Genomic DNA, 15,484 nt, shown 5'->3' with positions numbered 1-15,484 from the left:
GATGGTAATTTCTTGATAATACATTTATTAATTGTGCATCACTGAAAATCCAGTCTGTCACATTTTGATGACAAAGGACATTTTAAACATTCAGTAATTAATGATCAATGACTGAAGTATATGATTAAACTAATATATAATTGATTAGGCCACTATGGCAACATGATGCTATACATTTACAAAGTTGTCAAAACTTTGGAAAATGTTCTACTTGATGCCACTTCACCAGTCCTTTAGAAAGGTTAAAGGCTAAGTGCTGCACATGGGAGCAAAGAGACAGTTACTTAAAGAACTTTAAGAGCATTGCATAGTTTATTTATACATTTTTGCAGAAGAGCTTTCCTCATTTTATATTAAATTGTACAGCAACTATTTTAACTCAAATTCAAGCATATTTTCACTTTTCTAACCCTTCAGTTTCTCAGAAACTGAAAAACTGTACCCCTGTACCTCAGGGTGACTTAGAAAACAAGAGCATAGGGAGGTGGGACTGTGAGAAGCAATTGGAGGGTCGCACTGAGTTTTTCAGGACAGTGACATGTTTAGCTCTGAATCTGAACTCTCCTGGACAAAAACATGCACAACAATCAATAACTTAGAAGTGGCTTTTATGTCATGCCTTCACTCTTCACCTCAGAGGATGTTGGGGATGAAATAAGACTGATTTTAGAGGACAAAGCAAAGGATGAAAAAGACATTGTTGTGTCCAAACTTAAAAGACCTATAATAATATCAAAATATGCCATCCTCCATTGCTAATGTGGTTATAGTTAAATGCAATCAAAATACCAACATGCATGTAAGTGGGATCTTGCTGGTGTGGTAGACCGCTGCCTCTGTGAATCTTGTACCTGTGCTGCCATAATTAGTGCCTCTGTGCTGTCTTTCAGTACATCCTGGTAGGATTTCTGGATGTCAGCCTCTTCCTCTATCTCAGGGGTGTCAAACTCAAATACACAGTGGGCCAAAATTCAAAACTGGAACAAAGTCGCGGGCTAACATTAATATTTATTGAAAGAAAAAATCTTCCTCCAGATATAAGAATGAATCTTTTCTTATGGACTCAAATAAGTTTTGCTGGAAAACTGAATATGGAACAAGCAAAGCTTAATACTAAACAATATATATATTAGCTGTATAATACCAGTAGGCCAGCTCTAATAATAATTTGGTATGGCTTCGCGGGCCAAATTTGGCCCGCAGCCTAAGATTCTGCTAACATTCTGTCCACATTTGATAACCTGCTTAGTGATGTGAAATCATCATCAATGTGTGTGGGCAAAACAGAAGCAACTTTGGATTTCTAACTACAAATCAATTCTCTCTTGTTTCTTTTTGTCTTTATCCCACTCTAAAAGTTGGATGTAACAGTGAGACCCAATTGGCCAAGCAACCCAATAGAAACAGATCCAGGTACATTTACTGCAATATTCAAACTGAATACAGGCTGCTGGCCATTGACATGTAGTATCCTTTTGACTTGAAGTCACCTTGAACTGTAGCTGTGCTGTAAACAAATAATGAAGCACAGTTTGACCAGAATAAGAACTAGAATCTTTAACACACTAAGATAATAAAATACACAAGCTATTTGGCTGGTAACTGGCAATAAGCCAGAGGACTAATGGCCCAGAAGGCCCAAATGAAACTAGTAATGTCCAGACATCTAGCCTATATTACTTAATATTCATTAACCTATTTAAAAAGCACTTTTGCGCTGTTTCAAGCAAAGTGTAAAACTGCACCTCTGATTTGTGTGATTACATTTTCTCTTTGTCTTTTTCTGCTGCAGCAGCCAAAGTCTGATTTATTAATGACAAACCAGTGGTAGAAGCATCATAACATCAAGAAAACTGGACAGTTAAAAGATTTTTCTTTTTACATTAAAAAGAAAAAAATGTTTGATCTGAAATGTTTAAGTGTGACAAACATACAAATAAATAGGAAAACACTTTTTCACACCATTGTCATATAAAAGACTTACTTCCTTCATTCTGTTCATTGACCCCATTGTGGACCACTAAAATTTTGTATACTATGTAGTATATACCTTATTTACTTTATTTAGTAAATTTTGGGTTTGTTTTGTTTTTTTGCACTACATTAGACAACATCAAAATAGCGTTGTCAAAAATGACAATAGCGTTGGCATTTTTGTTATTTGTGTTTTGTAATCTTTATAAAAACCTAGAAAAAACCACCTCTTAATCTTTGGTATATGGCGAGGCGCTGTGGACATCCAAGTTTGTGATTGTGTAGATTTTTCAAATCAATACCATGGTTGCATCTATTGAAAATCTCTGTGAAGCTTAAATCTCAGTGACCTTGACTTCAAGGTCAGAGGTCAACTTTTCTGAAAATCGGAGGAGTTTCACATTTATAACACAGGTATGTCTACTAGGAGGCTGAAGGGTAGCACTATATATTTATAAACAATCAAAAACAGCAATTTATTCCAATTTGTATGGAATTTATTTCTTTAAACATGGTGTTTTAGGTCGGATTAAACTGATGTGATGGTAAGGTGTCCGCTGCTCTGCTTTGAATATTGGTAGGCTTTTTTTTTTTTTTTAAATTTTCACAAGAATTGCTAGTTCCGCTAGAGTTTTGGCCACCCCAGCAATCAGAAGATTCCCTATGAGCAAGCATTTAGCGACAGTGGGAAGGAAAAACTCCCTTTAAAAAGGAAGAAACCTTCGACAGAACCAGGCTCAGGAAGAGACAGTCATCTGCCGCGACTGGTTGGGGTGGGGGGAGTGAAAATAATAAAAAAAAAAAAAAGCCAAAGTGATAATTATTGGAGCAGCTTAATTAATATTCCCAGTGTAATTTGCTGTTAATATCCTTTTCCAACCCCAGTTTGTGTTTTTATCACTTTTGTCTAGGGTGGAAGATGCCATGCTGGAGATTGACTCTGTATGGTTTTTCAGTGTTGATACTTGGGAACCTGTTGGAGATGCCAGGGTTGAAAAAGGGATGCCGGAGAACCTGAGAGGGTGTTATCCGCTGGTGTGCATCCAAGGCCAACATCTCTTTAATTAGGCTGACAAATAAGCGTTGGCCATCTTCTGGTCCTCGTCTAAACATCATTATTTGTTCGAGGTCATCCAGACGTTTAAGTTTTATGTATCTTGTCTCCAAAGATTCATATCCTGTCTCGTATTTAAATTGTTGGGCGGTCTTAAATGTCCAGCGTTGTTGGTTGTAGTTGTAGTTGTCTTTTGTGAAATAGTCTTCAGTGTACACGCCAGGATCGAGAACATGATCTGGTGGCTGACCCTGAGTCTCTATGATGAATTTCAAAACATCATAATATTTCTTTCCAGGGTAGAGTGGCACCCCTGTAACAAGCTCAACAGCCACCAGCCCCAGAGACCACATGTCACATGCTTCGTTATAAGGAAGGCCAAGCATAACCTCAGGTGCACTATAACCAACCGTCCCCACACGGTCACCAGGCATCACTGCAGACGCAGGACATGCGAGGCCAAAGTCTATAAGTCTGACTTTGACTGGAGACTCATAGCGATTTACAACCATGATGTTTCCAGGTTTGAGGTCAGCGTGCACAATTCCCAAAGAACCCAGGTGGGACAGAGCATTTGTGAGCTGACCTAAAATTGGCCTGACTTCGCTTATGGGGAGACGCCGGTTATTCGGGTCCCGTATATAGTCCCACAGGCATTGATCTAGGAGTTCAAATTTCAGGCAAACCCGCTCTCTGTCAAGGAAAAAGCCGTTCCATCGAACAATGTTGGCGGCATCTGGATCCAACCTTCGCAGCTGTTCCAGGATGAAAATTTCCTTTTTTGCCTGTTGCAGAATATCAGTACGGTTCTTGTTCACCTTAATAGCCACAGCTTGGTTGGTTTTGGTATCACGGCATTTGGCTACAATACCAAAGCCCCCTTCTCCGAGGAAAGCCTCTACCTTGTAGTGGTTTCCCAAAATGCTCCCTTCAACTATTTCAAGCTCATCTGAGCTGAAGGATGGGCTGGCTGACGTGTGGACAAATACTTGCTGAGAAAATTCAACCGAGTTTTGAAAACTGCAGTTGATTTTCTCTGATCTCTTGCATTTCAAGTTTGAAGGGTGCTGAAAGACCACAGGGTTTTGTGGTCTTTCAGCACTCATGTCAATGCAAGGGGAACTCTTAGGGTTGAAAAAGGGATGCCGGAGAACCTCCGACGGTGTTATGCGCTGGTTTGCATCCAAGGCCAACATCTGTTTAATTAAGCTTACAAACAAACGTTGGCCATTTTCAGGTCCTCTTCTAAACATCATTACTTGTTCGAGGTCATCGAGACGCGTCAGTTTGATGCATCTTGTCTCCAGGGACTTATATCCTGTCTCGTACTGAAATTGTTGGTCAGTCTTAAATGTCCAGCGCTGCTGGTTGTCGTTGTCTTCAATGAAATAGTCTTCAGTGTACATGCCAGAGTCTAGAACATGATCTGGTAGCTGACCCTGAGTCTCTATGATGAATTTCAAAACATCATAGTCTTCATTTCCAGGGTAGAGTGGCACCCCTGTACCAAGCTCCACAGCTACCAGCCCCAGAGACCACATGTCACTTGCTTCATTGTAAGGAAGGCCAAGCATAACTTCAGGTGCACTATAACCAACCGTCCCCACACGGTCACCAGGCATCACTGCAGATGCAGGACATGCGAGGCCAAAGTCTATAAGTTTGACTTTGACTGGAGACTCATGGCGGTTCACAACCATGATGTTTCCAGGTTTGAGGTCAGCGTGCACTATTCCCACAGAACTCAGGTGGGACAGAGCATTTGTGAGCTGACCTAAAATTGGCCTGACTTTGATTATGGGGAGACCCTGGTTTTTCCGGTCCCGTATGTAGTCCCACAGGCATTGATCAAGGAGTTCGAACTTTAAGCAAACCCGCTCCCCGTCGTGGAAAAAGCCGTTCCATTTAACAATGTTGGCGGCATCTGGATCCAACCTTCTCAGCTGCTCCAGGATGAAAATTTCCAGTTTTGCCTGTTGCAGAATATCAGGGCGGCTCTTGTTCACCTTAATAGCCACAGCTCGGTTGGTCATGGTATCACGACATTTGGCTACAATACCAAAGCCCCCTTCTCCAAGGAAAGCCTCTACCTTGTAGTGGTTTCCCAAAATGCTCCCTTTAACTATTCCAAGCTCATTTGAGCGGAAGGATGGGTTAGCTGACATGGTGAAATGTGTCGGCTTGGTCAGTGAATTGCTAAGTAACGCGAAATTCTCTCAAAACTCTCCAAAAGGGTTTGCTTACTGTCAGGTCAAGGTCCGTTGAGCAGCAAAGTTTAACTGAGCAAAGCTCCTATTTAAGGGTTTTTTCTCTCAGCAAGATGATGACATCACAATGGATCAAAGGCATTCTATTTTTGATCAATGGCATTCTATTTTTTCAGTTGAAACACTGAAAAAAAATAGTGTTTCAACAGGGCAGGCTGGCGCCCTGTGGGAGGCAGAGGTGATAGGGTAAGGATGCAGAGGATAAGAAAAGATCTTATCTGTCAGCTCATCAGCGAGCAGCCGCAGAATCACAGGTGCAGCTTGGCAGGGGATGGAGAGTGAAGACAAAATCAACAATGACTTATGGCAGGGGTGTCAAACTCAAATACACAGTGGGCCAAAATTCAAAACTGGAACAAAGTCATTAATATTTATTGAAAAAAAAAATCTTCCTCCAGATATAAGAATGAATCTTTTCTTATGGACTCAAATAAGTTTTGCTGGAAAACTGAATATGGAACAAGCAAAGCTTAATACTAAACAATATATATATTAGCTGTATAATACCAGTTGGCCAGCTCTAATAGTAATTTGGTATGGCTTCGCGGGCCAAATGTAATTAGGCTGTGGGCCAAATTTGGCCCGCGGGCCAGAGTTTGACACCTATGCTCTATCTGCTGGTGAAATATATCATGCAGGCAGCTGTGTATCCATGATGGTTCTTCTCCTCGCTCCTCTTCTTTCTCAGGTTTCTGCTGCCTGAGGTACTCACTGAGCACACGGTCAGTTGTGGCCATCTTCCTGTTGTACTCATGTATGTTTGTTGTCTTGTCTTGAACAGTGGTGCTGACACTCACCAGCCCTCAGCCTCCTCCTTTCTTTTTAGCGTACAGTCTCAGGGTGCTGGATTTAGGGTGAAACCCTCTCCATGCAAATCTCCTGCTTTGGCCAGATTATTATCCCACCAGGGTACCTGATCACCAGCAGGGTATGGGTATTCAGAGCCTGCAATATATTTATGTATCTTGATAGGGTCAAAATATATTGTGCAATCATGCGAATATGGCAATAGACATTTTCTTCCAAGAAATTTGATTTTTTTAGTTGCCAATAAACCTTCCTACCCAAAATATCACGTACTGACTGGCGACAAAAAAAGCTAAAAAAAAAATAGCAAATTGAGTTATGCTATTAGGGAAATGGACTGGAGACATGACGGATATTGTAGGCTTGTGGGCTATCTATCCAGGGGGTCATGCTGGGAGCTGTGATCAGTGATCAGAACGTCATATAAACAAAACTAGTGCACAGCTCTACACAAGTACTGAACTAAAACAGGAAATAAAACAGGAATTGATCACTCTGGAAGAAACTCGGGAACTGTAGCAGCAAGTAAGAATAAAGAAAAGTGATAGTGGTGAGCATACAATTTTACAATCTGATCTCTGTAGCAGAGTCTAAACAGCAGCAGAAACAAAGGGCCTTCCCCAGTACTTCCTCATAAATAGATATAGCAGCCTGCGGCTGAAGGTGCTGTACAGAACACACAAGTTGTCTTGCAGAGGTGGGAGGTGTTGCCCTTAATGGCCAGCAGTTTGGCAATCATCCCCCTCTCTCTCTCACCACCTCCACTGGTTACTGAAAACACCTCCTCCAGAGAGAGCTGTCTCTTCCTGTCTGCTGCTGTGATAACACTGCCCCAGCAGACCACTTCAAAGTCGCTGACTGATGCCATCAGAGACTCACGAAACACTCCCCTCAGAAAATACCAGAGTGTGCTCTCTGTACTCTGTGCTTTTGAGGTGGGCACCACATCTCAGCCCACTCTGTTCTCTCCCTGAATAATTAGTGGTCTGGTTAGGGAATACCTTTCCATAATAATTGGACTTTTATTACATTTATGTGAACACTTTATCACACGGAGGATGTCAATATGATACTGATTCAATACAGATTATATAATATTATATAATTACCTCTATGGAGGTTATGTTTTTGGTACTTTTTACATTCATGTCATTCTGTCTGTAAACACAACAACTTCATGAGTTTTGATTGAATTCTGACGAATGGGCCATGTAAACACTCAAATCTGCCTTTCATCCACCAAGGTCTGCAAGATAAAACTCAATGGTTTATTGGTCGAAACTATGATTCTTAAAAGTGTGTACATATAGAAAAAGTGCTTGTTACATTTGACCTCTGACTTCTAAATTGACCAAACTCAAATAAGGTCAACTTTCATAAAATGCTTTTTTACTTTAAAACTATGCTTAAAATCCTTTTCCTTTATTTGTATTGGCAGCATTTAGGAAATTATACAGACATGCAGTGACTCTAAATATCACCTTATAGTTTGCATCCAAATATCAGGCCACACTTAACCTCTAATCCCAGTTTTACATTTGGCAAATCTGCACTGTTTTGACTACACTGCAAACTTTTTAAAGTGCATTTAAAAAGAACAAGGAATACAAAAATGAATTTATACAAAAAACAGTCATTCCTTCAAATGTAAATAGTGCCCAGAGCTGCCTTGGTGGAGGCTTGGGTTGCGGTAGCTCAGAAAGTTGGTGGTTCAGTCCCTGGCTGCTCCAGTATGCTGGGGCAAGAACGCGAACCCCAAGTTGTTATCTATCAGAGTGGGGTGGCTGTAGCTCAGGAGGTAGAGCAAGTCACTTACTGATCAGAAGGTTGGTGGTTTGATCCTTGGCTCCTGCAGTCTGCATGTCAAGTATCCTTGGGCAAGATACTAACCCCAAGTTGTTCTTTGATGCATCCATCAGACTATGAATATGTGTGAATGTAGTTAGAAAGCACTAAGTACAGAGAAAGTGCTTGTGAGAATGGGTGTGATTGGGTGAATGTGGCATGTTGTATAGAGCGCTTTGAGTGCTCCGGGAGAGTAGAAAAGCGCTATATAAGAATCAGTCCATTTACCATGAATATTAGATAAAAAGCACTTAAACATAGGGGGAAATGAGGCAAGTTGTATAAAGTGCTTTATGATATGTCTTGTTTACCAGACATATCATAAGTGTACGTAATTATTAGATCCGGTAAAAATATTAATTACTTAAGCTTTGAATTACAGTTTGAATATACAGTTCTCATTCACATCACTGAAATGATTTCTCACCTTGTGTTTTTGTTGGCACAAGCTTCCGTTAGATTATTATAGACTGACAGGAATTGACAGGAAAAGAACAAAAAGGAACAGCAACGCCGCCACAGTTCCAGAGTACTCAGACTGAGAGGTTATATTTTTGGTTCAGAAGCTGTTACGTGCCTTAAGGCGTACGGCTGTGTGTCTGTAGATTGGGTTTAATTGGGAAGCAGTGACCTTTTCTACTAGAGAAAACACACACAAACACGTTCGCACAAGCTGTATAAATTCACATTATTAGTTGGAGCAAGGCCCTATCGAGCTGGGAAAGGCACTGAGTCACAGCCTCATGATTCAACGACAAAATTAATTAAGAGGACAGATACTGCTGTGTGGCTAATTCATGATTCACGTTAATAAGCATATAGGGCAAATCCCCCCCAATATGTCTCTTTTACTGACACGTTATAAGATGCAAGATCTGTAAGAAATTATATTTAAATAAAAGTACAATATTTGAATGAATAATTTAGGGTAGTTGTCATGGCTGCTTGTTATATCACCACATTATGATTACTTTCAATTTGAGACTAGATGAAAGGAGACCTTTCTGGGACAGTTAGTGACTGATGGTGGATTACTTCTTTGTCTGGCAAATGCTGTGTTACATTTTTTTTAAAATCATGGCTCTAAAGCTGTTCTAAAGTTAAATAGCAACATTCAATTATAAACACTCTTATGAATGCAAATTAAACCTTTTACTCACTGTGAGTCACATGCTTCTACTACAGTGATTTATTTCCATTGTACTTTGATAGACTTTGTTATCGATATTATTACAAAAACTTTTCTACCTCAGCGAAGTGTGTTAACGTTTTTTTAAAGACATTTAAATGTTAATGGAAATTCACATAAAAACAGAAGGCAGAAACAAACAGCACTGGAATGTTAACACAGCAAAATTACAGGGTAGGCACTAATGATCCCTCCATATGGTTAAGGGACCAAATAGATTCCTATAAGGAAACTATAATGCTACTTATGTAAATAATATCAACATAAAATGACCAATTTCATTTAAATGTACCATGTTTGATATTTTTAATGTATCTAAAATAATAACTAGCAAAGTATAATATGAAGAGCAGTCTCTTCCAGCCAGATATACAGTCACATAAAAAAACAAACATTAGTTCTGAATTGAACTCCGGACTTTCTTGCTGTGAGGCCACAGTGCTAAACACCGTGCCACTGTGCTGCCCTTCTTCTTCTTTTTTCTTTTTAACTGTAATTGCTCATATCACAAAATGGTTTGAATAGCGTTTTAAAAACATGAGGTTTAAGCAAGCAGAATACTGCATCAGTTTTATGACAAGTCCCTTTTGTTTATTTGAATAGCTCTTTGTATTTGAAGTTAGTCATGTAAATGTTAAAATATTTTTGATTTATATTACATTTTATTTTTAAATGCAAAGACTTTTTCTCAGATAAACTCAATGACTGCAAGACCAACTCATAATGAGTTAAGAGTTGACATAGAATGAATTGTTCTCGAGTTTTGAATTTTTAATGGGATATTAAGGATGGGCAAATCCCATCCAGCATCTTTATGATATAGAAAGAAGAAATGACACCCGTCTGGAACACAGTTGTGATTGTTTATAATGAGTTATCCTAATTAACTTGATAGTTATATATGCATTATATATGCTATACAGCCATTACAGTGAACATAGCCTTTTGTCATAGTCATTACCAACAGTAAGTACTGGAAATTCACACACATACACACACACACACACACACACACACACACACACACACACACACACACACAGCCACATTCATAACATTTACATATTCATAATATGAAAGCAAAGCTTTGTAATCATGCATTGTTTGCCAATGATGTTTACAACAGTGCAGACAGTCAGACATCATTACAGTCTAAATACTGTGAATTAAATTAAGCAAATGTGGTCGCCCAGCAAAATGGATTTTCAAATGAATGGTGGCTAACGAGCTGCAGTTCTGTTTAGTTAGTGGAGCGCTGAGCTGCTGTACCAACAGCAAATGTCTGCTTATGCACAAGCTGCTGATTCACTTGTTTATTCAGCAAGAAGGGACATTTTATTTGATTTTTTAAGAAACACAGTGAAAAGTTTAGTTGTACGAGCTACACAGCTAAAATAATTAACAGCAATATCTAACATCAACACTTGATTACCGGCCATACAGACCAAATGAGCCTCAAACAGCAAAACGATACTGAATTAATTTAGGGTCTGTTGTGTCATGATTTAAGAGAATGAATATGCTACTTCATATTTCAAACATACAAAGTACTGCTTTGACTTCAGGGCTCTAGACCAGCGGTCCGCAATCCCCGGGCCTCGGACCGGTACCGGTCCGTGAGTCGTTTGGTTCCGGGCTGCGAGAGTTGAGGCTCAGGTGTGAAATGTATGGTTTTCAGGGTTTTTATCGGTTTTCCGCGTTATTTTGTTATCGTTTTTATCGTTTACTCTGTTTTCCTTGGTCTTTTCACGTGTGTTATGAATAAATCTTCTTTTTTTCGGTACCGGTACTAGTTTTATTTTGTTGTATTTATCCACGACACATTAAAGGCCGGTCTGCGAAAATATTGTCGAGCATAAACCGGTCCGTGGCGCAAAAAAGATTGGAGACTGCTGCTCTAGACTAACTTTCTTTCTGCCACGGTTGCATTGGTGCGCCCCAAACTTTTCAGCCGCATCGCTTAACACCGCAGTTTTATATGTGCACTTTTTTTTGGGGGGGGGGGGGATTGCTGTCTATACAGACAATATTGATTTGTAAATGATTAACTAACAATCTTGTCAGCAGAAAGTTCTTTATTTGGAGCACATTTCTACAAGAAAGATAAGTTACTGAAAAAGTGCTTGTGCTTAAAGTGCGTTGGCACTCTTTGGCAACATTGTAGACAAAGTGTTTTCTGGATACACTGTGCTTTTTCAGCGTTCAGAGATTGATCATTTCAGACGGATCAGGCCTTAACTTAACAAAATATTTATCAATAGTTCATCTTTTCTAATTACCCAGAGCTACATCCACTTCTGTCAGGCCTAGGCTACTCACCAGCATTGTCCGAGGACATTTAAGTTTAAAAAAAAAAAAAAGACAGCGGCCGACAGCGCTCTAAACAACGGTAGACTGGTGGGTAATAAGCGAATGAATAATGCCGAAAACAGTTTTGAGATGGGAAACTGTTCTTGAAGTAGACAGAGAGAGAGAGAGAGAGAGCTGTGCATGAAGTGTGATTTTTATCGTGGTGGAAGCAAAACAGCTAAAGTAAGGCGGAATAAATGACGACATTGATCAAATATGAAGCGTAGTTTGGATCTTCTTTTGCTGCTGGTTCAGTGAATTTTGGTTGGAGAGAAAAAACCTGCAAATCAGAATCTAGCACAAAAAAGACGTAAACAAAAAGCGCGGTGGGTCTGCACTCTGTGTTTACGTCTTTGTGGAATCCGTTTACCTGCTCTCATTTACTGTTTGGTGGTTGCTGAAATAGTTTTGTGAGCTTTAACCTGAGATTCTGGTGTTTCTGGCAAAAAACATTTATATTTAAAAGTCGATTCAGGAGTTAATGAATCAATATAGCTTTATTCAAGCTCACCTCTCTCTTCCACCTGCACTTTCAAACGTATACACAAAGGACTAAGGGACAACTACAGGACCACAGCCAATCATAGAGGTCCCGCCCCTGACTATCTCTGATTGGGACACACCATAGGGGCATGATGTGTGTCAGTTGTTGACCATACAGAGACTTTCAGAGTTGCCGAGACCGAGAACAGTTGGTTGCACCGGTGCGACCAAGGATTTTTTTTAGTCGCACCATCAAAAAATTTGGTCGCATTTGCGACCAAATTGGTTGCACTCTAGAGCCCTCGACTTTATATACACTACCGGTCAAATGTTTTAGAACACCCCAATTTTTCAAGTTCTTTATTGAAAATGATGCAGTTTATTGTCTCATTGCACTCTGAAATGAAAGCATAGTACAAATAAGCAATTGGAGTTAAAAAAAGAAATCATGGAATCAATCAATACCTTTGTACCATTTCAAGCTATTCACTGGACTTGAATGACTTGAATTGCAATAAATAACTGGAAAAATTGGGGTGTTCTAAAACTTTTGACCGATAGTGTATATGTATACCAACAGAGGGTCAATAAAAACCAATTTCTGAATACAAAAGTTGAGGATTCAAAAATTTTCTTGAAGGAAAGTAATGTTTCTTAAGATTTACATAGGTTATTCAACCTTTTGTTTGCACAGAGAACAAGAAGATAAGTTAATTTCATGTTGGATGTTTCTGTGGCTCAGCAACTCATTTATCAATCCCCCAAACAATCTACCAAACCAGCTCTGCTTATTGTCCTCCAGCCTGAATAACAGACACCCCAAATTGAAGCCAGAATCCTCAGTTGCTTTTGATAAAGAGTTTGCCTCACATGGGAGCACAAAGGCCGGCTGTCATTATGATGTAAACCCAAAACCTCGCAACATTCTCCACTCTCCCCCTCTTTCTGCCTTTTTTCACCTGCTTCTCTTTCCTTCTCATTTCCTTTCTCTCTAGCTCACCTCTGATCACCTTTCCCTAAATTTTGACACTGACTCAGAGGAATTAAGCTGGTTTAACATGTGTCTGTCAAACTGACAAGGAATAAATGGGTGTTTTTTTTAAGTGTCAGTGAAGAAGGCAAGGTCAAGATGTACGTCAGAGGACAGAACATCTGCTTTGCCCTGATTCCCATGAGTCTTCCTGCTGGCAAAGAGAAGCATCGTGACAGCCGCAGCCAGAGGTTAAAGCACCAATTAGCTACAGTTAATGAAGCCTCATTAGCCTCTGATAAGTTACTCCCCCTCTTTTTCTCTCTCTCTTTCACACCTCTCCATTAGTGCTCAGATATAAACTCTGACTGACCTCGCACAAGAAAAAGAAAGTGATATACAAGCATATAGAGAGACTGACCGACATTATTATTCCACAGGTTCACAATGCTGGGTGCACAGCTCATTTAAAACTTTAATCTGGAAAGATATAATCTAAAAAATTGCAGTGAAACACTTATTTTCAACCTGGTAATAAGTTGCTCTTTCTGAAGGTGAAGCTCCTTGATTAGCAAAGACTTGTGAAGCCTTAATCTTAAGCATTGTCGCTGCCAGTATTTGGTTGTTTTGAACTCAAACGTTATGCCTACAACAGTGGACCATGTGTCATGGACACTGCACCTCAATAGTTGACAACTTGTCAGCAGAGTTTATGTTTAATTCCCCTTCTGGACAAAAAGTGGTGATTAATTTACAACATAAACTCAAATGAGCTAATTCCTATCAAAAAATGTCATAAAAAGGTAAAACATCAAGTGAGTCAAGTGCTGTTTTACAATAGACTTACATACAACTGTATTTCTATTTGCATCTAGATGAGTTACCCCTCATTAGAAAGAATGTAGGCATAAGCAAACTGCACACTGGCTTCAGTCTTCAGACTCAACGTCCATCTTTTATATATAGTCTATGCTCTATCCCATTAAACCTGAATAGAGGACTAACTAGACAGACTGGAAAGAGCTGTATCAGAGGTCAGGTGCTTTCAGTGTGTCTTACATAAGTATGTTCTTTATGGTTAAATTCTTATAATGACACAGACACAGAACTTATGTCAACAGCAGTCGCATATATTACAGCCATTAACAATGTGTTTATGTGAAAGGACACCAACTTTAAGAAATAGGATACTCTGACCGTATTCTAATAGCAATTTCCTATTGCATTCTTCCTTTGGGAGTGTATGAAATTACAGCGATGAGTTATTCAAGCACCCACAAAGTTTAGGTAAAAAAAAAAAAAAATGCAGCCTTGCAAGAAAACGGGTAACGTTGGTCAGTAGAATATTGTATTATAAAGTGCTAACATTATACTGCAGGGACTTTGTGGGTCACACTGATTGGAAAGTCAAGAATATTATCTATAATATGAGCTTGTTCATGACAACATGTGCTTAACTTGTAGAAACAACCCCACCCCACTGCCTAGAGGATACAGAGCAGAGGTGGGAGCAGAAAAATAAAGCTTGCGTCCAAGCTTGTCCTTCTGCAAAGTACAGACACCACACACACACGTGCACACAGCCATGCATACACATAAGTCAGCATCATTAAATCGACCCCCTGCTAGTTTTTCCCAAACAGGGGAAGGCCCAGAGCAGTGAGAGGTAAAGAAGCTCACATCAATTAACATGGAGGAGGCATGTAGGATGAACTGAGGGACAGAAACGTATTACTCGCATCAAAGGGCGAAAGAGTCATGACCGGTTACGTGTGCGATTCAAAGCACCCCTGCTGGAAGACATATTTTATGTGTGTACGGTACATCACTGCAGAATCTCTAATGATGAATGTTCTACATGCTTTAAAGTGCACTATATATTATTGCTTGTTATGAGTCAATACAGCAAACAGGCAGGAAATGTAGTGGTTTACAGTGTGGCAAGTTTCTTTATTTGTGCAGTTTAGGTGAAGGAATTCCTGAGTGTAGGAGGAAGATAATAAGACAAAAATGGCATTTTGTGAAACTTTACCATTTATCTTATTTTCCAAGCTCGGGTCCTCTACCAGAGGCCTGGGAGCTTGAGGGTCCTGCGCAGTATCTTAGCTGTTTCCAGGACTGCGCTCTTCTGAACAGAGATCTCCGATGTTGTTCCCGGGATCTGCTGGAGCCACTCGCCTAGCTTGGGAGTCACCGCACCTAGTGCTGCGATTTCAACGGGGACCACCGTTACCTTCACCCTCCATTATAGCAGCTGGATAGCGTAGTGGTTAGACTACACGCCTTTGGAACAGAGGATCGCAAGTTCGATTCCTGCCTGGGGCGTCTGTATCCAGTAAGGGTCCTAAGGCTAGACCCCCTATGCTAAGCGAGCGTACCGCAGACATGAGCGAGACAGATAAATATGAAGGCATGCCGGCTTGAACGTTGCCCGGATCAACAAGGTCCGCGTCAGGTGTTGAGGAACCAGGGCACCCTGACGACAAGTGGGCTACTGGAACAAGAAGGCATATATATATATATATATATATATATATATATATAAA

General features: G+C 40.0%; 2 protein-coding genes across 6 annotated transcripts in view; both read right to left on the bottom strand.

Moving 5' to 3' along the window:
• sorcs2 (sortilin-related VPS10 domain containing receptor 2) overlaps positions 1-15,484 on the bottom strand; it is a 375,253-nt gene that overhangs the window by 161,695 nt on the left and 198,074 nt on the right. The window lies entirely within an intron of this gene.
• LOC148104376 (uncharacterized) lies at positions 2,872-5,290 on the bottom strand. Its single transcript, XM_087837757.1, has one exon. The coding sequence runs from the start codon at positions 5,191-5,193 to the stop codon at positions 2,872-2,874; it is 2,322 nt and encodes a 773-aa protein (XP_087693883.1). The 5' UTR covers positions 5,194-5,290.

This window comes from Neolamprologus brichardi, chromosome 3, assembly GCF_056152115.1.
Source record: "Neolamprologus brichardi isolate AB-2024 chromosome 3, ASM5615211v1, whole genome shotgun sequence".
Taxonomy (NCBI): Eukaryota; Metazoa; Chordata; class Actinopteri; order Cichliformes; family Cichlidae; genus Neolamprologus; species Neolamprologus brichardi.
This window is presented reverse-complemented; position numbering and strand designations above follow the sequence as displayed.

Bases quoted from the DNA above. Each gene is read 5' to 3' on its own strand.
- LOC148104376 (XM_087837757.1), bottom strand. From the start codon at position 5,193: ATGTCAGCTAACCCATCCTTCCGCTCAAATGAGCTTGGAATAGTTAAA.